Here is a 24,443-nt window from a genome sequence, read left to right as displayed (position 1 = left end):
AATCTCTGGGTTGATCAGTCCTCCAGTGGAAACCTGGACTTCAAGGATCTTCTTGCCTTTGTATCTATCGAGAATCCTTTCCTCTATTGCCTGAAACACAGACAGCTTTTTGCCAGCATGGATATAGCCACTAACAGCTTTCTCAGCCTCTATCAGTTTATCTTGCAGGCTTGTCTCTATAATACCTCTCTCCAGAGCCTCAACAACTGAGTGTGTTTGCCCTGTGGCCAGGTCTGTAAGGCTTCCCGTTGCAGCCTGAGCCTCAAGAAACTCAACTGCATAAGTCTTTGCTAAGAAGCCCTTCTCCGCAGCTTCTAGGAAGGATATCTTTTTCTTACTCGATTCCACATAAACTCCAGCAACAGCAGTCGGTTTGCCAACATATTGAGCAAGCACCTCTTCCATCGTGATGAGACCCATCTCCAACTTACGCAAAACCTCTTCATCCAAGAGCTTAAATTTGATTAAGTCTTGAATGCTTGTGTTGCTTTTGAGCTCTGGAAACTTCTGAGAAGTTGAATATATCACACTCAGTCTTCCATCACTGTCTGCTGAACTCTTCTCCGACATGTTTACAGTTTCACAAGTTTCTTTGATCTGATACATTCTTGTCTTAGTGATGCTATGAGGTTGCTCTGTTAGTCCACACAGAGCCATGTATCCATGTGTTGTCACGGTCATGCGCTCATCAGGTTTGATTTGGCTCTTAAACACATTTTGCGTGTCTTTTTGTAAGAGAGTAGGAGCAGAACTACTCAAAGGTTTCTTTGTTGTTGAATCATGAAGGCTTTGGCTGTGAATGACCTCAGTTTTGTCTTGTTTGACTTGTTTCAGTCCTGCAAGATTATGTTCTTTCTCCGTTGTTACTACATATTGATGGCTGATTCCACTGACTTCCCGTTTATTCATCCTCTGGTTTTCAGTCTTCATCCTGACCTCCAGTGTCAAAAGCTTTTCCTGAAGACTTTTCACCTCTTTGACGTATGACTCTATTTGCTCCTGAAGAGACCTTTCTTCATTTTCCTTTAGTTTCAGTTTCCACTCACGGTCTGTCAACAGCTGTTTAGACTTAGTTGACTCCATTGACTGTTCATTACAAAGGCTTTGCAAAGCACTTATTTTTGAGTTGAGTCTAAGTCTGTCTTCCTCAAGTTGGGTAATTTGTGATTTTGCTTTTGACAAGTCTTGAGTGAGCTTTGTTCTTTCTTGCTGCACTTTGTCCATATTGATCTGCAGTTGCAGCTGTTGGTCCAGTTGTTGCTTTGATTCCACAGTGGTTTGATGCACTGTTGTTGTCTGTGTGACATCTTGTTTGAAATACTTGTTAAGCATTTCTGCTAATTCTGCATTGTGTGACTGTTGCTTTGACCTCTCATTGTTATTTGTGATTTCAGAGTGCAGTAAAATTAGTTTTTTCTCTATTTCAGTCTTCACTAGCAACAACTGCCTCTCGTAGCCCTCTTTCTGAAGTTCGAGTTTACTCTTTAACTCCTCTAGCATTTTCTTGCACTTTTCCAGTTGTTCTTCCTTCTGCTGGGACTTCATCTGAAGGGCAGAGTTTTCTCTTTGCTTCTGTTCAGCTTCTGTTTGGGTGCGCTGTAGCTTTTCTTTAAGGGTTCTGACCTCAGATCCAAGTGAGATGTTTTTCTCTAACACCTCAACTTTCTCCCTCCTGAGAATTGCATTTTCATTCTGTATATTTGACCCAGATTTGTCAGAACTAGAAATTATTTCTTTGATAGTCAATTTATGTTTCTGAAGCTCAGTCTCCAGCTGCAATATTTTGGATTCTTTGACTTGTGTTTCTTTGGTCTCTGTAGCCAATTCATCTTTAGTTCGCTGTAGGGTGACACTTAACTCTGAAAGTTTATCATTCAAGTTCTCCACTTTCCTTTCTGTTGCTTTCTTATCGTTCTGAAGAGCATATATCTCCTGCTTTAGGCTTCCTGTCATTTTCTCTGAGCTGCTGGTTAACCCTTTAATACTGTGCTTATGTTTGAAAAGCTCATCCTCTAATGCCTTCACTTTATTCAGATGTTTTTGACTTTCAGCAGATTCTTTTTCCAGTTCTGTATTCTTTTTCTTTAGCATCATGTTCAAATTATTAATTTCAGCATTTTGCATGTGGACTTTTTGATTTATTAAATTCTTCTCGGCAAGCACTGAGTTCTGCTCTGATTTCAGAGTTGTTATTTCTCCTTCATAAATGGCAATATTTGAATTGAGTGCTTTGATTTTCTGCTGCAGTTCAGTCATTTTCCTAACCTCCTCACTGTAATCCTGTATCTTAATTTGAAGGTCATGGGAGCTCTGGGACTTCTTATGTAGTTCCTCCTCAATAATTCTGACCTGTGATTTGGTGCCCTCCACTTGAGACTTTAAGATTTTAATTTGCTGATCCTTGCTGTCAGTCTCCATCGTCACCTGATCAAGTTCAGCTCTTACGTTCTTCAGATTCTTTTCCATCTCCATATTTATCTGTTTCATCTCATCTACTCTATTTTGCAATTGAGAAGCAAATAATTCACTTTTTTGGAGTTCTGCTTCAAGGTTTTTACATTTGAGTTGGGACGACTGCTCATATGTCTTCATTAACACATTTTCCTCCTTAGCAGTTTGAAGCTGCTGTTTCCAGCTCTCAATCTCACTCTTCAAAGACTTTATCTTTTGTTCAGAAACTGATCTCTCTCTTTCTAATGACTCTGTTTGGATCTGAAGGCCTCTAATATCACTGTTGCACAAGACATTTGTCCTGGTCAGCTCATTGCATTTAAACTTCAGCTGATCTATTACTGCCTGTTTGGAAGCTACCTCTTCTTCTAAGCTGTTAATCTTGTAAATATTCTCCTGCTCCGAGGAATTTTTCTTATGCAGGTCTCCTTGGGTGATTTTCAGCTGCTCCTTAAGGCCTTCAACTTCTGTGCTTTGGAAGAAAGTGGTTTGTTCCAGTGCCGATTTTGCTCTTTGGTGAGATTTGATTTCTTCTTGAAGTTCATTTATGGATTTCTTCATGTTTAGTATGTCCTGCTGGAGCTCATCTGATTTCTCCCTCATGTTTATCCTCTCACTTTCCATATCCATCTGAAGTTTCTTCACTCTGTTATTGCTGTCATCCAGCAGCTTTTTATAACTTTGTGCTTTCTCCTCAGCAATTTCTGCTTTTTTCTGGACCAGGACTAGTTCCTCTAGTTTCTGCTGCAGGACATCCACCACAATGCGGTCATTTTCTCTAACCGCAGATGACTGAGGCTCACTGTTGACAGTTGACTGACTGTCAAATGCTAAAGGCTGCTGAGCCAGATCCTTTGCTTTAGCCTGGACTTGACTTTGTAACTCTTCCTCAGTACCTTCCTCCACATTTATTTTTCTCTTAAGTGTGGTGCTCTGTTTCTCAAGATCTGGGTCATCATTTGTCTTCTTTAAGAGGTCTTCTAGTTTCCTCTGAGCCGAAGACCATTTGGCCTCTGACTGCTCAATTAACAGTTTTGTGTGACTTAATTCCTGCTCACTGGCAGCTTTGTCTGTGACTGCTATCTCTAATTTGGTGCGATACTGATGGACGTCATGCTCAAGCTGCGATTTCTGAAAGTTTATATCGTAAATTGTCTTCTTTTGTGTCTCTACTTCCCCCTCCAACTTTTCCAGCTGCACTTGTCTTTCAGCCAGCAAAGCCTCCTGTTCGTGGACCCGTCGCTTAAGTTGACTAATCTCTACTTCCCCTGCAGCTTTTTGGAGCTCCATGCTCTCTGTCCTTTTTGCACTCTCTGCTCGTTCAAAAGCTTTTCTGTTCTATAATACAAAGAAAATAAGTCATCCACTGCCTCATGTTTAATTACAAATTGTTAAAAAAAATAAATAAATTGCATGAAAACGTTACTTCTTACCAGAGCGCTGCAGCAATATTAAGCAATCTCTCCAGGAATTTGCAATTTCAAGACTGCGTGATTTTTTTAGTTAACCAAAAATACTGTGGAAGGTTGAAAATTTTAACATTCACCACATTTAACAACAAGATCCTAGATGTATTATTTTAATAGCACTTGTTACAAATTTGATCACTTCATCTTTTCCCTCCCTGATCTCAAACTTGTAACAGTCGGATTTTCAGAAAACAGGTGTGAGAATACGTCTCAGCACCAATACTAGGCAAAATACGCACAAAATACTAGACAAACTCCTGGAGAAGCTGTATTTTCCCACAGAAAGGCCAACACGAGAAAGACTTTCTGTCAAAGAATGACAAAAGCTGCTTTCTCCTCCCAGCAAGTCCCCATCACCAGCGATAAGAGGTCACTCTGCGTGCAGACATGCATCGCTTTTCCGCATTTTCTTTGCTTCTTTAGAGCAATGAAGCAAATTATCTTCACTCATGATGAGGTGACCATATATATATAACTCAAGGATGCAACCCTAAGAGGACGTCAAGAAGTCAAGAGGGGTAACGAGGAAAAATACTGGAGGTCTCTTAGTGAGGTAGTAAAACATGTTGGTGCAAAACAGAACATCTAGGAACCATGCAAAGGTGAAGAAGGTGAAGCTCAATTTGGCATTATAAATTTCAGCAGCCGCAAAGCCCCAACAGTCTAAAATGTGCTGCATAAGCCAATGTAAATGTTAATAAGTGTAAGTAGGAATCTCTCACCTCCTCCTCTTCGGTTCTCTTCAGTGTTTCACTGGCAAACTTCACATAATGCGTCATGAGAGTCACAAGAGCAGTGTAGCGGGTTCGCAGATCCATGAACTTTGAAAATTAAACAAGAAAAACAAGTGTGTCATTGAGCATCTACTGTGCATAGAGCACAAATCCCCTGCCAGAGTTTAATCATAGATTTACCTCTTGCTGAATGGCATCAGAAGAGCTCTGCATCCTCCGCTTCTTCAGGGGAGATTTGTGTTGGGAGTCAACCATCGCTCTGAAGGTCATCAGCTGGAGCTCATAATCCTAAAAAAAAAGAGTTATGTGTTTGGTTAAAAGGTTGTTTTTTGTTTTTTTTCTCAAATATACCAATTTCTTTGTTTAGATTGTTGCATGGTCCTCCCTCAACAAAACAGCTAATTTTATATATACGTTTATATATTTTATATACGTATTATAAAATGTAACAAACTGTCATAAAAATCAGAAAATACCTATGGGTCTGCAGGTTGAAGAGGGGTTTAAAGAAAAACTTTCAAAATGAGTTTAAATAAGTTGAAGTAAATGAATTTACCTTAATGGCAGATGAGTACTGCTCTGAGTACTTCTGGCACTCATCCATTCTGCTCTGCTTTTGTTCAATTTCAGCAACAAGGACCTGGTAAACAAAGACACAATTTAGATATATATTTATACATCATATCATGTCTTCATCTCAGTGTGAAGAAGAAGTTCAATCTTGTTCTACCTTTTGTTTGTTTAAGAGCTCAGCCAGTGCCTTGCTATCCTCAGGTTTATTTTCTTGAGCCTTTCGCTGTGCTTCTTCCATTTCTGTAACCCATTCGTCGAGGCTGCTGTAAGAGTCTCTGTAGTGTTTCAGAGATTTGTTGATACCATCCAGGTCCCGAAGTCTGAGAATGAATGAATAACCTCAATGAGAAATACTTATCTTTGTAATACTTGCTCACATATGATATAATTTTAGTCTTATAAAGCAAAAAAATCTCCACAACCCCCCCCCCCCCAAAAAAACACTAACCTGCTGTCAATCTGGGAGTGAATGTTCTGCCATCTTTCACTCAGCTGATCAGCTTTCTCCTTGTGCCAGTCGAGGTCAAAGTCACGCTCATTGTGGGCCTTAAACATGCGGTCACTGATCACTCGTGCTTTCTGCAGCTCATCCTCCATGTCATGGAACACCTCCTGCTGCTCATCGATCTCTGTCCGCCATTGCTATGATCAGAAGGACAAGCGATCACTCAAAAAGAACTGAAAACGTTGCCAATGTCGGCGAAGGGTTTTACCCAAACAGTGCATTACCTTAAGTGTTGAAATGACAGTCTCAATGGACTTGACATCAGAGTTCATGGCATCTTCCTCATAGAGTTTGGATTCATAGGCTTTAACTAGTGCCTCTGCACTCTGGCTGTGCTTCACCACCAAGCTCACAGTTTTCAGTCTGTGAAAGAAAAAAAAAAAGAAAAGAGGAGCGTGTCTTCAATTCATCTACTAAATGCCACTATAATTCTTTGGGGACAATGAAAGGAATGTCTTACTTGTCCATATAAATGGAAGACATGGAGTACACTTGGCTCATGCTCTGAACGAGGACGGTGAGTTCGGACGAAAGCGTCGGCACAGACGGGGAACCTGCCGCCTGTCTGAGGAACAGCTCGCACTTCTCCTTCATGACATCCAGATCCTCCTTCAGTTTATTCAGCTCTGCTGTTTTCCTCTGGGTGGTGGAATGTAAGAAAATCATCATTAATGTAACAACACCAGTAAGTTCTTCAATGTGTTACGTGTTAATTACTGACACCCAGACGTGTACCTCGTGCTCCGTGATGCGCTGCAGACTCTGCTCCAGGTCATCCCTCTCGAGTGGCGTGCGGATTTGCCTGATCAGGTGTTCTTCATGGGCCTCCAGATGCATGCGGAAGTTGCGTATTTCTGAGATGTAATTGTTGTACACAGACTCCTCGTGTTCCTCTGTTACAGAGAAAATATACTTGGTAAGAACACTAACATGAGAGCATGACATTTCTTTGGAGTTTCAAACAGTGACAAGATGATTTTGTTGTATTTTTTTTAAAACTGCCAATGCCAAAGTTTGTCTCCGTCTGAAAATCACAACTACAGACAATTGCACATGATAAAACAAAGGGAGTGTTAATCCTGCGTACAGTGTTGACTCACACATGAGCTGGCAGTAACAAGTTCACCTCTAGGTGGCATCATTATAGGGCCTTTTGCAATGAGGTGAAGTCATACACAAATGAAGGAAATAAGATGAGAACCTTTTTGTGAAAAGGGGAGGTGCATCTATGTAAATGAATGTGTCTCTGTTTATCTACACAGATCTATGTAATATCACAACATAACATTAAAAGTATTCAGTATTTTTTTCTCCAGGTATCCCACCCTATCAAAAACCCATGACCACACACTAACAACGTCCCAGTGTTTGCTTTACTTCACAGCAAAGCCAATCATCTCTATAGAAACTGATTTAAGGCTTAAATGGCTTAAAGTGCCATGTGTTTCCATCGCGTTGCTGTGTTCAGTTTTACAGCAGCAGCTCCTTGTTGGGAGGGACTGAAAGGGAATCGGAGCCTTGCCTCTTTCCGCAGATCTGAGCAGTTCCTGGTAGTAGTCCTTGCAGGCTGCGACGTCTCTCTCGAGCTGGGCGCAGTCTGCCACTGTGAACACCTCAGACTCCTCGCTGTCTTCCAGGAACTCGTCGAAGTGGGACTGTAGGTTGCTCAAGACCTGCTGATGCTCACCTGGCAACATGGTCTTTATCTGGATTAGTTAGCGAAATGAAAGTGGAAATAAAACAAACACGAACATGTTTATTAGAATGATCATCAAAAATGTATCTGATTATCGAGAAGAGTCGTAAAAGGAAAAAACAAACATACTGAGGCCACGTTCCAGTTGCGAATGGCTCGTATATCAGCCATTAGATAATGCCAGGACACCACGCTCTTCATGTTGATGTGGGAGTGGTGCCACAGCGCCAGGACATTCTGGTATAACTGCTCAGTTCTGCAGGATGAGGCAAGAGGCATTAATAATGTATCCCAACTCAGCCTGGTCACCGCAACGTGCGCATTCAGGGGCATTTGAACTCTCGAGTCAACTTTATATTTAGTGTAATTGCAGTGTAGGAAACTCAACGCACAAAATGAACCCCAGTGCCTCACCTTGTTGCCATATCAACAGCCTCTTTGTTGGGTGGAGGCACAGTGAAACACACAGAGGGCACCATGGCCTCATTCCCTGCTGGGTTGATGATTTTCCACTTGGCCCGGTGAGAGTTATTGGCCAATACGCACTCGTCTTCTTTGTAAATAGTGATCTGAAAGAGTGGGGATAAGACACACGGTACAGATTTTGTATGACACTTTGAAATAAACTGAAATGAAATGTGGCGCAATACAGCGCGGAGAGCTGTACCTCTATTTGACGATAATCACAGATGGCTTTTACAGGGAGGGAGGATCTCACAGGGCTCCCAGGGTTCCTGGGTCTGAGCTGCACAATGTTTTTGGCCCTGCCCACTAAACCAGCCACCGTGCTGCGGTACTGAAGGAGCTGCTCTTTCTCATCCTAGGGACACACAACACCAGTGCAATGTTTTTTTTTCTTTCCTTTATTTACCTTCACATACATGCACACTTTATATCTTTCCATCAGTTTACCATGGACTCCTGAATGAGGTCCTCCAGTCTGTGCAGGCTGCTCGTTCGGTCACAGCTGTATTTCCTTTGAATGGCATCTTGCAGGCTCTTAAGGTAGTCTATGGACTCTTTGGCATCACTGAAAAACTGCACAGGGGATAAGAATGAGAAATCGTCTGCGTCTAACAAAAGCGTCTTTTCTGCATTAACGAAGCAGCAGCTCACCTCAAAATAAACAGCATTCTCCTTGAGATGCTGTTCCACGCACGAGCAGAGCTGTAAAATCCAGCTCCACTGCGTCTGCATGGCGGCTCTGTACGCCTGGAAGAGAAGTGACGTAGAAAAAATATAAACACACAATATCCAGGTGTAATAGCTGGAAAATTACAAGCTGAAACAGGACTTCACAATCTTTTAATCATAGTGCGGCAGCTGTATGCAGGGTGGAGACTCTACCGCTGTTCCAAATGTAATTGTCATGCTGACCGCAGCGCTGAGAACAGAGAGACAAAAACAAAAAAAAAGGGCTTACTTCAATAGTTAGTTTGGCTGGGTGGTTCTTGTGCATAAGGCGTTCTGCCTTGTCCTGCACAGACTTGATCGTGTCCTCCTTTTCATCCAGCTCCCTCATCAGGTCCTGTATAAAGAAATTAAGCTGAGTATCTCTGACATCCAGCTGCGGCAAGTGACCATTCACTCCATCCTCTCACACGATCTCATATCCTGCCTCGCACGGCTGAGCGTGAGGCTAATCACTCCGGCCACAATGTGAAGACAAATCCCTTCACTGACACGATTGTTTGCTTAAATGAATGCAGCTGAAACGCAGCCAATCCTTTACAACCAAAACAAGTGCCTGAGCAAGTCTTTGTTACTCTGTCTGCACGGGGGGGATTTCACAGATTACAGTTCATTAAAAGACGCTTACGGCATGGTAGTCTCTTTTCTTGGAGATGTTGCTGTTGCGATCGCTCCAGTCAAAGGCGACCTCCTCCTCCTCCTTCTCGTTCAGCCAGATGAGCTCCTGAGTCGCCTGAGACACAAAGTCGTGCAGGCTTTCCAGGTGGCTCTGTCGCTCTCTTGAACAGCTCTGAAACGAGCAGGCATCCGTGTATTCAGACGACAACGAGCATTTCCACAGCAGCACAGATTTTAGATTGTGACTTCTGCGAACTTACCAACAGCCTCTCGTACTGCTTTTCTAGTGTGTTCAGTTTGTCTGAATAAGTTAGCTTCAGGGGAATGGTCATCTGAATCTGAGAGAAAAAAAGAACATGTTTTTGTTGTATTTTTAGTTTCCTCTTCAGGATTTAAGATTTAATTCAGTGAATGGAGCAACTAAATTCAAACTCATTAGAGTTTAGTTTAGATTATAAAACAGAAAGAAACTAAAAAATCCTTACTTCACTCAGTTTGGCATCTTTAAGACTCATTTGAAATTCTTCAATGGCTCTATGTACACTTTTGTGGTTCTCTAAATGCAACTCCACACTTGGCAAATCAGATCCCCACTCTGAACGGTCCAGCTGCACCTTTTAAGACGGAAAGGAGAAGAAAAAAAAACAAAAACAAATTCAAAATATTTAGTATCTTATTTTACAATCAAAGCCACGGTACATTATAAATAAACTGGTGTTGGCAGCTCACCTGCATCTCTTCCACCCAGTTCAGCAGGTCCTGAACATATTTCATGTTGACCTCCTCCTCGGTCATGTTGGGGTCTGCCAGTGAGGATTTCTGTAAGGGCTTGCGGATCTGCATGTGTTTCAAATGCCTGAGGCTGCCTGGGTCCATGCCGCCACCGCCCCCCATGTAGCTCTGGACTGAAGCAGGCTGCAAGCCGGGGGTCAAGGTGGGGGTCAAGGACGGGGTCAGGCACGGTGTAAGGCTAGAGGTGAATGTGGAACCAGGGGTACCTAACCCCCCTGGGGTGAGTGCAGGAGTGAGGGCTGGTGTCAGGTTTGTGCTGATGTTCTGGGAGAAGCCAGAGTTCAGGCTCTGTGTGATGCCAGAGATCATCATTTTGGTTTGTTCTGTTGTCAGAGTTCGGCCTTTGCTGTACACAGAGGAACACTCAGCTCTCAGGGTTAGAAGGTCATCCCGGAGTTTAGATACCCTGTGTTGAAAAAGGAACAACAATATGAGTCATCATAACGTATGAGAATATTCTGTGTGTTATTTTTGCAAGGGGATCTAATTTTGTACCTCTGGACTAGTTGATCCGCAAAGGGGAATTTCCCATCCAGGAGAATTTGGATGTCCACCACTTGTTGTCTGAGGATATTCTCGCACTCTAACAAGTAGCCAGCAATCTCTGCTTCATGCAGGAACTGAATTCCTGACTCAAGACGTTTTGCATCCTGAGCAGAGGGGGAAAAAAACCAGACTTAAAAACTCAAGACAAACAACGTACACTCAGTTATATTTTGTTATAACTTCTAAGAAAACTTACAGACTGCAGGGCCGTCCGCGCCAACGCCAGCTTATCCTCCCCGTTAACACAGTCCCGCTGGACCCGGTTGGCAATCTGCTGTAACATCTCAAGCCTGCAAAAAAAAAAAATAATGACGGAAACAAAATATATGTTATCACTTTCGATAAGAACTAAAAAGCTTCACAAAAGCCACGCACGCACACTGTAACCTCACCTGGATCCATAGGCAATGCTGTTATTGAGAAAGACTGAGCTGTTAATTCGTAAAGGCTCAGTGAGGACGCTGTCATTGGAGCCACAGCTGGTGAAGCTGCTGTTGCTAACAGATGAGATCCCGCTAAAATAGGCCATCTTACTTCTAAACAGTTATTGCCACTCCCAGCCGCTGAAACGATCACCTTCTCTCATCTTAAAGATCCCTCTGGAAGAAAACCCAGCCTCGAGCTCACCTTTACAGTTCGACTGCAAAGCGTTCGCAGTCTGAACTGATGGAACGACTTTCAACCTCCTGATATTTATAGTGTCGCAGCCAGGTAAGGAGCGTGTAAAATGAATCCCACCCTGACATAATATGCTGCCCTGAGGGGATAAAAATTAAATAACAGGTTGAGACAGTACTCCTTTATAAGAGCTGAGACTGTATAAAAGAACTGCCAAACTGCACTTAATGCCAGTTTTCACCACACCTAGCATTAATGCTGTAAATATGATGTGTTTATAAACCACAAAAGCAGGAACGGAGATGTAAACTTGTGTAAACTATTGTTAACAGACAGTTTCCATAGAAATAAGATCGCCTCTGCAAACAAACGCTGATGGAAAGAGAACACCAAACAGAGTTCAAAAACTTGACCAAGCTTGCCATTAGAAAGTTGTCACCCTGTATTATATCAGAAAACATCTTTGATTCAAGCAGGCTGTGACGTGAAATCCACCTTTTATGTTGGTAACCTTTGTAAGTTTCTGCCTTTTCAAAGTAACTAGACACTAGATCCATCACGGAGCAACTGCTTTAACGTTCTGCAGTTCATGAATGAAGATTCATTTGCTTCCTAATGATTTTTGCAAATCATCTGTTACAGTGGAACAAACTGCGCACTTTGGCTGCAGTAAATCTAACCCGGCAACACTGCGCACAACATAGATATGTTGATAGGAACCTTATCATAGAGGGCAACAGCTCAGTGAGGGGATTTCTATCACACTCATAAAACACTAACATGAGACACCGTCCGTCTGTGTCTGCTTTCAGTAGAGACATTAGTGAGCTTGCAATACGACACTGGAGCACTCCGGCCTCACAAAATGTTATGCTGACTCATGTAGCATCTTTGCTCCTTTATCTATATACCGTACATTTCACTGAGATAAACAGCACATTATCCAAATGTTTCACGGCTTAGATCCCAGTGTGTGGCCTCAAACACACATGTCGTCATATTAAGCACCAGTTACGTAATAAATAGCGTTAGTGAAATAGTGATCTTTGGTAGATAAATAACCCATAATATTAGGTAAAAAAAAAAAACAAACACTAAACATTACTCTCTCAATCACATTATGATAGGCCAGGACAGATAAAGTGTTAATATGCTCAGTGCCTCTGCATACCTCTCCACCTCGGGCCTCAGGCTCTTCTCTCTTTCCAGCATGGCAACAATTAATTTTCCCCATTCCTTCTCCACATCGTTGGGGTGATGACCCGGGGGCAACTGAATACGTCCAAACTCGATCCACATCTGAAATCGACACCGCAAACATAAGATTTTGTCATTATAACATCGTTTAAGACTATCAACGCTGCAATGGGAAATATAAGCGGCATGCTCTGCTGTTTTTGCGTTTACATACCTCGAGCATCTTGTAGAGATTTTTGATTTTTGTCTTCTCGTTCTCTTTCAGTGGGATTTCGTGTTCTTTAAACTGCAGATACTGTGTATAAAGTGCCTGTAAAACAAAGCAGAGGTTACGCTGAAAATGTAGTTTTTGGGGTTTTTTTGTACCACAAAGAATCAGAATAGATATTAACTAGGAGGAAGATCTGTCAATATTAGTCCACACTCTCTACTCGTCTTGAAATCAACTGCGTTAAAGTGCCGTCGTTGTTAGAGGCTATCGATCTCCTGCAGCAAACGGATGCTGCTGCTCTCTCACATCCATCAATATCACTTTAAGTCTCAGTTACAGCAGATAAACTTTTGAAGCCGGCAATTATCCTTCTCCTTTGAGGCATTACATGCGGATTCTAAGCGCTCTGTAAAATGAGACAGCTGAAGTTCAAGGGGTAAATTAAAAGTTAATAATAATGAATAAAATCTAGAAAATGGGGTTTATTTGTTGCGGTACGATACCTTGAGTTCCACAGGGCTGTTGGGGAATGATCTGTCTGACATTATGGCCACATTGTGTTTGATCCACTGGCTGAGGTATTTGATCATGTTCTGGTACTCCACCCATTTGATATCCACATCCTGTTCAGATCAAAAGGATCATCAGCAACAAAACACTTCTCAGCACTTTCACTCTGGGTGGAGTTGCTGAGGGACGGACGCCATCGACTTACATTAGGATTGATTCCCTCAACACCGTCAGGTACTTTGGGGAAGGCGTCATACAGCGTTGAGACGTATGTGATGACTGATTTTTCATCCGGTGACTGAACATCTACGTCTGATGAATGAGGTGAAAAAAAAAGAAAAGGGTCACATATGAGCTGTACTCAGTGGAATTACTCCTCAAGCCAAAATCCGAGCTTCACTCCAACATGATTTGAGGTGTGTGTTTTTTTTTTTTTTTTGGAGCCAAATCAAACACGACTGTATATATGGGTCTCACCCTCAGGGTCCAGCAGCCTGGCCACCCCCAGCTGCTCGGCTACACCAAACGCGTGCTCTAAATTTGATCTGTTGGTCTGTGTGGACACGCGGCTCATGTCAACAAGGTCTGGCCTACAACAGAAAGAGACGGAGAGAGAAAAAGAGACTTGTAAGCAAAGTATGACGAGACAATACTGACAAGGTAACACTGGGAAAACAACACATTAGAGCTGAAGGAATAAAAGTAAAATCTTTGTGTGTACCTGTATTTATGAATGATGGCGTTGAATAGCCTCCCATCCCTCCAGGAGGTTGTGAAGTTTTCACATCGGACGCCTACATAGCCATCTGTGATCTGCTTGGACCAGAGCAGCAGCCTCTCCTTGGCTGTCATGTCCTCGGACTCCCCTGTCACATGGATCTCCGAGATCTGTCGCCAAGAGAAAAAGAAAAAAGTGTTTCAAAATGTGCTGACGTGAAAATGTGCAGGTAAGGCCGCTTGGTCGAGAGACACAGAAAAGACCTTACCTTTCACCAATTTGTCTATTTTATGATATAAAAAGCAAGATATGCAGGAGTGGTAACAATATCAGAAAATGTGACAGCAACACAAATTACAGCTGTAATAAAAAACTAATGCGTTGAATCAACACCTCTATGACTCAGCAAAGGATCAACACCTCTATGACTCAGCAAAGGAGCAACACCTCTATGACTCAGCAAAGGAGCAACATGTTCAACCTAAAGTTAGGGTTTATCATACAGAGAAATATTCCTGTAAATAATAAAATATAGATGTATTTTATTTCACATCTGACAAGAATCAGAGGTTCTTCATCCAACACATGAAAAGCTCTGTCCGTACTTTAAACACGGAAAATTTCAGCGGGCAAGTTAAAAGATAGAGCCGTGTAATAAATCACCCAACAGCTTTACAGCACACGAAACGGATGAAGAGCACGATGACGTAAAAGAAACAGCGCCACGTCAGGTAGGAGAGGATAGGATGAACTTTATTAATCCCCAGCAGGGAAACTGGTTTGCCACCACAGACAGAGACATATACACAGAATCAATGCAACAACAGTAAGAGTCAGTGAAAAACCAAGTATGTAGCTGATAACAGGATGAAACGCAAGCTCGTAAATACCAAGAGTGAAAATGTGCCAAAGTAAACTGTATGCAGACAATAGCAAGCATAGGTAACTGCAGCGCACTATGAATGAAAAGGTAACCGCGTCAACGTTGGCCACAGGAACAAAAGACGTCCTTGGACCTTTCAATGGAGCCAGATGCTCCTGCTGCTCTTTATGAAGCTATTGTGGAAGGGAGGGTCATCCTGCGACAGAACACCATACTACAATTCAAGACATCTTAACAAGCCTCAGGCCTTTGTACTATCATCAATCGTGAAAACAACAGTGGAAAGCAGAAAAGTTTGTTCCTGTTTCCCATATCAGTCACCATCAATCGTGAAAACAACAGTGGAAAGCAGAAAAGCAGTAACAGTCACGCATACAACACACAAGATTAATCTTCTTTCTCAATGAATCAGAAAGTGAAAAACGTCCATCAGAATCTTCCTGACCCGAGTTTGTTTTATTCAACCGGCATTTCAAAACCCAATGATAATTTATTTACTATCACACATCAAATCATCACACAATCAGTTGTCAAATGAATTGCCAATTCATTTTCTTCCAATCAACTAATCAATTAATCGCCTAATCTTCGCAGCTCTACAACAAAAAGCTTGGACAAAGTTTACACACACACAAAAAATATCACCATCCTGTAGAAAACCTGAAACATTTCTACACAACAGGCCAACAGCCACAGACACAAGGTTGATTTGGTCCTTTAGTCCATTCAGCAGGGATCCTGAAATGACAACTCTGGCAGTAACTGAGACATCTTGAACAAAGGATGATGAACAGCTCAAGACAGCATAGGCTCAACCCTCCTGCGACCACGCTGAGTAAATAAGTTAAAGAGCTGAACCTGACTTCTGCTGGACAGGATGAGGTTTCCATACCACACCACAATAAAAAAATAAAAATAAAACAGATCCAATCAGACTGGGATAAAACAAAGCCATCATGGAAACATAAACATGTTTCTAAGATAATAAAGGTGCTTTTTTTTCTTTCTTTTTTTTTTTTTTTTACAAACAAAATTGACACATTAGATTCAAAACGCAGATAACCAATAACCGCCCTGAGATATTTGTAATTATCAACCAGACATCATCAGCATGTTGTGTCGATTTACATACAAGGTGTGGCAGCCATTAATGTAGAAAATATAAAGAATATATCCACTATAATATCAAACATACTGTAACTACATAACAAACATAACTATTCTAGTGAGATCAGTAATTAGGACAATTAAAACAAGCCTTTGTGGTGTAAATACATTATTGAGATATAATTAGGGTATAAAATTAGGTAATGGGTTAAGTAGTTTAACAAAATGAGCAACTTCTTTATTCTAGCATATGTTTTCACTGTAGTACTTAAATACCATTATTTACACACCGCACTTGCAATGTTCAAATTACATTATACCCCAGTCGAACCCCTTATTAATCCATCATGAATCACACACGTAAATGCTATAAATAACACGTTCTTGGTTTACCTCGAGTTGCGTGGAAATACATTTGGCAGGAGCTGGAGGATGTTCTACGTAACCAGAGCAGGTGTAGGCCCTCCGTCTCCTCCTCCTGTGTGCTTGAGAGTCCCATATAATCTTGGCAAACCTTTCCTCACTCCCAGGTCTGTCATTACCCCTCAGAGTCCGTAGCATGTGCTCCACTGCTCCAAAGCTCACAGCCCTCCTCAACTGGCGCTGTAGCAGCTTCTTCACCAGCAGGCCATCCTTGGCTGAGACACCTCTGGACGTTGTGTTAATACAACGAAGCTTTTCTTCTACAAAGGACCTGCTTCTGTCACCGTCTGTCTGCTCTGTGGAAAACCTTCCCAGCCTGTACGCTAACCTCTTGCCGAGAGGCTGATTATTACGATCTCTGAGGATTAAAACTGGTACCTCTCCGACATAGACGCCTTTGCTGATGCTGTCCTGCCTGAGTAGAGGATTCTCCACCTCTGATGGTTTATCCAGCAATTCTTGGTTCCCCCCTGTGCTCCCATCCGGGCCATCCTGAAGCTCGGCACTGTCACAGATGTCCCCACTTGCAATGGCTTCACTTCCACGACTCCTGAGAGATCCAGCAGGCTGAAATTCCCCGGATTTCCTCTTCTTCCGTTGAAAATAGCGTCGACCTTTTTGCTCTTTAGACTCAGGGTTCAGAGGGGCTTTCTTGGGGTCAACATAACATTCCTCTTTAGGGCCTCGAACACAGCCACAGATGTTTCCCATGGCTGACAGTCAAATAGTCTCTTCCCCATCGACCGTGTCAGAGCCGCTTTCAGGCAGAGTATCGGGTGAGGTCCAACTGATCCGAAGAGCCAGTATCCCGCTGACAGAAAGCCATGTTCACGCTGCGCAACCAGCGCACAATGCGTGGTGACAAACAGCCTGGCAGCCAGACATAAACCTCGGCTTCACCCAGAGCAGAGTTGGCTTTTCCCTTTCGTTGACTCTCAGAGACTCCCAGCTGAGAACTGGTCAGCCTCTCTCTCTCTCTCTCTCTCTCCCCCTCTCTCTTTCACTGTATTTCTCTCTGGCTCGCTCGCTCTCTCTTGGGTCTCTCCTCTGACACTGGAATCCTTTCTGACCTTTGAAACATTTCTCTGGCTTTGCTAATCCAGCACAAACACCATAAATGCACATACAGACGTGCCCCACGTGTTCGCAGCCCTCAGCTGAGCAAGAATGAAAAAGACTTGTGGACAGACCTGTTCTTGGGGCCGGCTGGTCTGCTTCATCTACAGTAAACATGCGCATGTCACAGCCGCTACTTGGGTTTCCTAATATTTGTGTCTGGGACGAGGGGTGAAGGGAGGACAAGGTTTAAAGTGCTAGAGGATGCCAGCTGATGGCCACCTATTATGCTGTGAGAAATTTTGGCTCAGCAAGTTTGGCTGCACGAACCAGACAGAGTCCCAGCCGGTCAGAGGGGCTTTGAAAAACAGAACAGCGTGGGTCAACGAGAGCGGCAGAAGCAGAGGCAAATCCGAGCTGGACAACAAAGTGCTTTCACTTTGTCTATTAATCAAGCCACGTACAATGGCAAAGCCAGAGGTGGGGCGTAAGGACAATGGTTTGAACAAACACTATTATCTGAGCAGATCACCACCGCCGCAGTTCACAAGGGGGCAAATGCTCTGACTAGGAAGTGATTCACCGTGTAAAACCATCACAACACTTAGACGATAACATTGCCCGACAAAGTGTGGCACAAGCCCAACTGCAGAGGTGCGTGTATCGATACTTTTGAAATAAGTAGGATGCGAAAGATTGAATATAATGCCACCACACAGCTCCACTAAATATAACCGTGTCACCGTGAGCTCACAATATCTGAACTTCATGAAGTTTCCCTAAAGGTCAAAGTCACCTGACAGCAAACACAGTTCAAACTCCTGCTTCTATTTATGGCCAGCTTATGGTCAAAATATTGAGCGGTATTACTGCAGTATTAAATGATGTCTGCGCATGTTATATTTCAGGAAAATGATCATATGATTTATAGCCTTGGGTGTTACAGTTTATTTTTGCAATGACAATGTTATAACAACAGAGACCGACTGACATGAGTGAATCATGTGTTGAGTGAGTGACAGAACAAGAGACGTGGCACAAAGAGACGGTGACTGTGAATCAGGGCAAAACAAACAAAATATGCACAGACACGCCTGACAGCAGTGCTATGTCACCGGCTATGCTAACGTAAACACCACACTGCCCCCGTTGAAAATACAGTGTGAGCCCATTTGTGAAGACTACAACAATAATGAAATCAACTTCTTATCTGTACAGGCATGATCGAACAATGGCCAGTGTCTGTAATTCAAGACTTTAACAGTGAACCCAGCCATAGGGAAACAGCGCGCGCACACACACACACACACACACACACACACACACTGTAAATACTCTCAGTTTGTATGAGTTCATATTAAAATATTAGCCCGCTGATATAAGAAAAGCACGTACAGTATGTTCCCAAAACAACCCCTGTTGTCTAGACGGAAACCGATTCGTGATACTTTCGGCAAAACCGGGCGTATAAAAGAATATGATATAAAAGCAGTGTTCAGTTTATACATGTCAATCTGCTGGCAGCATATAAAAATTAGACAAAGCAGTACGCTGTGACTAAGGCTCAATACTTTCTCCTGACGTGCCCTGCTACCCTTCCAAAATCAAGAGGAAACAGGCCCAATCGCTGCTGGAGCGACTGCTCAAGGGCTTGCGTGAGACTGACAGCAGCAGGTGTTGGCTTTATCAGAGACGCTACCTGTCAGCGTGTTCGAGTGCATGCAAAATTATATTAGCTATTTTTTTTTTTTTTTTTTCCCGTCATTATTTCACAGAGTGCATTAGTCAGACAGATGCATGCTTGTACTGAAATCACTGCGATCTCAATCAGAGCTGAAAGTCGACTGTAATATTCCTGTAAGTGACCAACAACTGAGTCGATGCCATGTGCAAGAGGGATATTAATAATCCAATGCAAGACAGTCAAGACTAAGACAGAGAGAGGGAGAGTAGGGGAGAATGTAAATGAGAAGTAGTTTAAAGAATGAAATGTCTGCATGATACTGAACTGCAGTGGACACCTGGATCCTGGCATGCAAACACAGACCAACCCACTTGACATGATTTGCCTCAGAGAGAACATTCAGGGGGGAAACATAAACGTAGCACAGAGTACACAAGAATCCGCAGAGCATTTTGTCCTGTTAAACAAATTTAAACTAAAGTAGGTTTTGGGAAATAATGAATTACATAGAGTACAATACTTTTCTTTTGTGAATACCAGGATATTTCAGCTACTAAGAGGTACCTGATGTGAACTTGCCAAGTTACAACTTTAATCAAACATGATCTAAAGCCAGTAAGCAACGCTAACATCATATATTTCACAGCAGTCTCCAAGGAATAAAATTACAATAACAATGTTCTGCATGATGTAAGCTGCACAGCTTTGACACCTTGTGGTCAAAAGTAGAAACATCCACTTCATGGGTGTGGACTCACTGAAGGCCATTTAACACACTATTATGTAAGTCAATAACCGGCAACATGGATGTTTTTTTCTGTTTCCTTCAAATACATTTGAACTCCCACAATCCTCTGCTTTAAAAAGATATCTAACAGGTAAGTCAGATGTAGAGGTTTATACAAATTAACAGCCGTTATCAGTGTGAGCTCATCAGTTACACGTAATACAAAGAAATAAAAGTAAGTAATAATCCATTATCTGGGTAATAGATCATCTTAATTCCATGGCTGTTAAAAGCATAAGAATTTCCCGACCATAAGACGACAACACTGACCTGAAAGTGCAGAATTATGGTCCAGATCAGTCCCAGGGTCAGTTTTGGGTTACCGTCTGTGATGTCGTCATTCCTGATATTTACAAGTTTGACCTGAAGACAAGAAACACGATTAATACACACACGTTTACAATAACTCAAAGTGTAAAAGACCTGCTCTTGAGTTTCTAAATTATGGTATTTACCATTATATTTGTGTTGTGTATTCAACATAATAAAGGTGAACGTTCCCTGTACTGTGCCCATGTTGCCTCATAGGCCTATTGTTTAAAATGCACCACAAGGTGGCACAATAGTCATTATATGGTTGTGGAAGAACAGTGTTATGGTCCGCACAGTGTGAGGCTGAGGTGATTGAGAGAGCATGTTTGCTACTGATTAAATGCTATAAACCTGCCAGGACTGCTTTATCTGCTGCTTTATCAAAGTGAGAAATGGTGCGTATTTAATGACGTCCTTCACTTAAAACAGAAACGGAAAGCAGAGTCTGATCATAGTGTTGGTTTAATATAGAGATAATGAATTTCTTCCTCCTGTGCCAGCCTGATCATCTTTAATAACTGTGACTTCCAACATCTTTCTACGGAGGATGCGTGGATGTGTCTGGTATGAACTGTAGCTAAAACAATAGAACAACTCATTTGTGACCATCTATGAATCCTTTGTCTCGAGCCTTACGTCACATCTGGCTGTGGCTCAGCCAGGCTGTGTTCTTCATCACATCCTGACTGAGGTGGGGGAGGGGAGGGCAAATTTGAAACCCCACTGATGGGATTTGTAGTCAGCGCTCCTTAAACGCTGCTACTAGCTCCTTAAAATGCTGCTATTTACTACTAGTGGCAAATGAACATAAAAGAATCTGTCACAATATTGAGCTGGATATGAAGCCATGGCAGCATAGGAAAGGCAGAAAAACTTGTTTTTGCTATTACATCACTGAATCAAATCTGACAGCAGGCTGATTTCCAGTAGTTTAATGCTTTGAAAGGTTTATGACAAAATTTTGGCTGAAATTTATTTCAGTCCTGAATCAAAAATGTGACCGCACAAGAGTTTGAGAGGACACTCCGACTGATTCTTACCTGCCGCCTCTTCAAATAATCCAGTGCTATTTGTACATTCTGGAGTCTGTGGAAGCGCATCCTCCCTCTCTCCCGAGGCTATGGACATAAAGAGGGAAGAGGAGCCATGCATGGTAATCAGGTTCTTCTCAATATCACAGAACAAATTACAAAAATGATTAGTGGCATAGAAGACGCAGGACATCAGGACATGCTTTTAGGTTCTTACCCGCTGATCTGGTGAGGTAAAGACTTAAAAGAACACACACACACACACAAAAAAACTCTACCAATAACAGGAGCATCCATTCCTGCAAGTCCACTCAAAATCTGTGCATACTGTACATATAATCTACCATCCTAGAACATTTTCCACCATTTCCACCTCCACAAATTCGCTCTGAACTTGCTATAACAGATTAAGTAACATAACCTGCTCGATAACCCGCTCTGACAGCCAAAGGTGCAATTGAAATATATTTACGCTCAGTTCTCGGTGCTGTAAAATGTCGTATTATGTGATCTTGTGTGGCAAAATGCACGTGGACGGTCAGGGGCCACAGCGTGAGGTAATGAAATGGAAAATGCACTCAAGCCGGGGTGCAGCAGCAACGGCAAAAGACTTGTGCCGCATTCAGCCATATCTCTACGCTGATGGTAGGAAGAGGATGACGAATCCCGCTCATCTCAGTAGCAAAGCAACAACACTTCATAAAAACCCATGTCTTTCATTCGGTGAGTGTCATTCACTTATGAAGCCTTCTGCAAAAATACTCCAAAGCAGCGGATGAGAAGTGTCCTGATGCTCACGCAGGTTCGGAGCACTTTGACTGTATGGTTCAATAATGTGCAGAGTTTTTTTTTTTCTTTTTTTTTTTTCTTTGCAATTTATTACATCTTTTTTTTGCTAGGCCAGTATGCCAGACTTCTTATTGTTTCCTCTTTTTTTTTATTATCTCAAATATACTGTACGTTAAAAAGAAGATTTGAGCAGGAAGCTGCCTGGGTCTCTGGATCATCGCTATCATCTGGTATGTGAAACAAAGATTCTGACATTGTTTCCTGATCAAAAGAAGTGGCATTATGAAACATAACGTTCCATAGAAATCACAAATTTAGCAAATTGGAAAAAGGGGAAAATACTCTATAAGTGTATAGAGGAACTACAATATCTGCTAAAGCAATTAAGTGAGACTATACACAGAGACAAATCATACAGTGGGATTGTTTCTACACCTCTGTTAACTGGCCACAGCACGCTCTGAATTAGTTTGTTACAAGGGGGTGGAGGGGGTGAGCCACACGTACCCCCTTATCATCATCCACCGTGTCTCCATGCTGCTCAACTGCACATGCTTCTGTCCCACTCACCAACCGCAATGTCTTCAGAAAATCACGCTCCCTTGGCTTATCACCGAAAAGGCAACACATGGGGAAGAAAGGAGGACATGGACCATACACATACAGAAACACACGCACACACACAGCGGCCAAACCAAAGGAAGTTAGACAATGGACAGAAAACGATCAAAGAGTGGAGAACAGAAGATGGGGAAAGTAGGATGTAAACAGAAAATAGATAGCTGTTTAGAGGATGAAAGTTAGTCACAGTGGAGAGGGGGGTAACTGCTTGGGTTCCTCCTACAGGAATACATGCAGTTTAACTATATAGTAAGGGACATCACAGCATGATAACATTGTGTAACTTCACAGAGACTGTATCAGCATACTTCAATATAAGAGGAAAGAATGGCATGTTAAAAGAGATGAAAATACTACTGTAAATAACCTGCTTAATAACATGCAGCACATCAGTACCATGTGTCTTAGGCCAAAGCACTACAGCTACATACACTGTGCAGCTACGTGCTCTATATGTGAGCGATTAGACACATACACATACTGAACTGTGCATGAATTCGAACCCATATGATTTCCTTATTAACGAAGTTAAAAAGGCCGTTGTTTACTTCCACCATCCCTATTTGTTAGGAAATATTGTAATATTTTCGGCTGAATAACAAAAGGGAAAAAGTGCCTCTAGGGGCCCTGGATTAACACATTATCAGATGATGAACCTAACTACAAACAAATTTGACTGATATCTGTGAAAGATTTTTGTTTCTTATAATTTCCTGCTCATTCCAAGTTTTGACTGACTGGAAATTGATTACACAGCCGTTACCGTGATCACTCCAGCTGTGCTTTAATCACCGTAACACAGCAGCTTCCTGCACTCACAAACACTGCTCATGATTGCATATTCAAGCTGGCTGTGTGTCCAGTGCAGTAATGTTTGTCCTTTGAGTGACTTTGTGTGCACAGAACTGCAGCAATGTACAACAAACAAGCATGGTAAAGTCCATAGCAAGTTATTCACTGTATTGTTATTTATCTTGTACAAACTGTTACATTGGTGCCTTCTCTACATACATACTGTATCCATGTAGGGTACTGTATTCATGCTAGCAAGTTAACCTTTGGCAGTTAGTGAGTTAAAAAAAAAAGCTAGTTAGCGAGTTAAACTTTGTTAATGACCAATTACTGGCTGCCAAGAACTTGCTGGAAACTCCAGTGGGCAACCAGAGAACTTTTCCCACTTGTTAGATTTCTCCCGATGTGTGTATAACAACTTGTTGTGGGTACCGTAGTTTATATCTCACTTGAGCATCACTGCTACAACTGTGGCTCAAAGTTCCCCATCTCTGCCTGTATTCTGACTGTACGCGCAGGAGATTTAAAGCAGGGCATACTATATCACCTTGTTTCATATTACTTGCACCTACTAGCACCGCAAAACTAATCACAGTGATTTGCACATCAGTTGGTTTCATTGATATCCCAGAATGGACAAGGAAGAAGAAATGAACAAACGAAAAAACCTGCATAGAATTTTGAGTAGGTTTCAGTGAATGCTAAATCACACAGGATCTGCTTACAGACCATCAAATCCCAGGATTCCCTCTTCCCTCCTACCATCAGTTACATAAGTCAGGGGGGTGGGGGGGGTCTATATGAAGAGGTTCTCTCACTGTCCTTCATGGTGTCTAATGACAATCTGAATGTTTTGTGTTTTCATGACACTGATCTCAATGGAAATTTTTCTGACTAAAATTTCAATAGGTTTGTTTTGAGCTCTTATCCCTTTAAGAAAAGCCGACCATGAAAACGAAGATGACAGAAAAGCATGAACTCACCAATGTGTCTCCAGACAAAACCTCCAGCAGCGAGATCAGGTTATGTCCATCTCGTAAGTCTTCGTACAGGTCATTTATATGCTTCCGTACCTGCAGACAAAGAGGAAGAAAGCAAAGTGTGAGCAAACTGAAGGTATCATTACTGC

At 42.2% G+C, this 24,443-nt stretch overlaps 1 protein-coding gene across 3 annotated transcripts in view; it reads right to left on the bottom strand.

Moving 5' to 3' along the window:
- Positions 1–24,443, bottom strand: part of dst (dystonin) — a 100,770-nt gene that overhangs the window by 53,525 nt on the left and 22,802 nt on the right. For 2 of the 3 annotated variants that reach the window (XM_087174570.1, XM_087174569.1), the window contains 30 exons: positions 24,298–24,387; positions 21,122–21,199; positions 20,040–20,132; positions 13,833–13,999; positions 13,589–13,701; positions 13,317–13,423; positions 13,105–13,224; positions 12,605–12,700; positions 12,365–12,492; positions 10,772–10,865; positions 10,525–10,679; positions 9,967–10,435; positions 9,723–9,851; positions 9,498–9,575; positions 9,248–9,409; positions 8,852–8,956; positions 8,545–8,640; positions 8,341–8,466; positions 8,096–8,248; positions 7,843–7,997; positions 7,558–7,684; positions 7,255–7,438; positions 6,468–6,625; positions 6,193–6,371; positions 5,957–6,095; positions 5,676–5,869; positions 5,385–5,547; positions 5,211–5,294; positions 4,835–4,942; positions 4,643–4,741 (listed from right to left, as the gene is read on the bottom strand). In XM_087174570.1, the coding sequence (XP_087030696.1) occupies positions 4,643–4,741; positions 4,835–4,942; positions 5,211–5,294; positions 5,385–5,547; positions 5,676–5,869; positions 5,957–6,095; positions 6,193–6,371; positions 6,468–6,625; positions 7,255–7,438; positions 7,558–7,684; positions 7,843–7,997; positions 8,096–8,248; positions 8,341–8,466; positions 8,545–8,640; positions 8,852–8,956; positions 9,248–9,409; positions 9,498–9,575; positions 9,723–9,851; positions 9,967–10,435; positions 10,525–10,679; positions 10,772–10,865; positions 12,365–12,492; positions 12,605–12,700; positions 13,105–13,224; positions 13,317–13,423; positions 13,589–13,701; positions 13,833–13,999; positions 20,040–20,132; positions 21,122–21,199; positions 24,298–24,387 (4,149 nt within the window). Of the gene's footprint in view, positions 1–4,642; positions 4,742–4,834; positions 4,943–5,210; positions 5,295–5,384; positions 5,548–5,675; positions 5,870–5,956; positions 6,096–6,192; positions 6,372–6,467; positions 6,626–7,254; positions 7,439–7,557; positions 7,685–7,842; positions 7,998–8,095; positions 8,249–8,340; positions 8,467–8,544; positions 8,641–8,851; positions 8,957–9,247; positions 9,410–9,497; positions 9,576–9,722; positions 9,852–9,966; positions 10,436–10,524; positions 10,680–10,771; positions 10,866–12,364; positions 12,493–12,604; positions 12,701–13,104; positions 13,225–13,316; positions 13,424–13,588; positions 13,702–13,832; positions 14,000–16,212; positions 17,223–20,039; positions 20,133–21,121; positions 21,200–24,297; positions 24,388–24,443 lie in introns of those variants that run through there. The other variant, XM_087174568.1, reaches the window with a different exon arrangement.

This window comes from Seriola lalandi, unplaced genomic scaffold (assembly GCF_002814215.2).
Source record: "Seriola lalandi dorsalis isolate HSWRI2012SDOR001 ecotype SW California unplaced genomic scaffold, Sedor1 jcf7180002054364, whole genome shotgun sequence".
Classification (NCBI taxonomy): domain Eukaryota; kingdom Metazoa; phylum Chordata; class Actinopteri; order Carangiformes; family Carangidae; genus Seriola; species Seriola lalandi.
The sequence above is the reverse complement of the archived record's forward strand: the minus strand, read 5'-3'. Positions and strand labels throughout refer to the sequence as shown.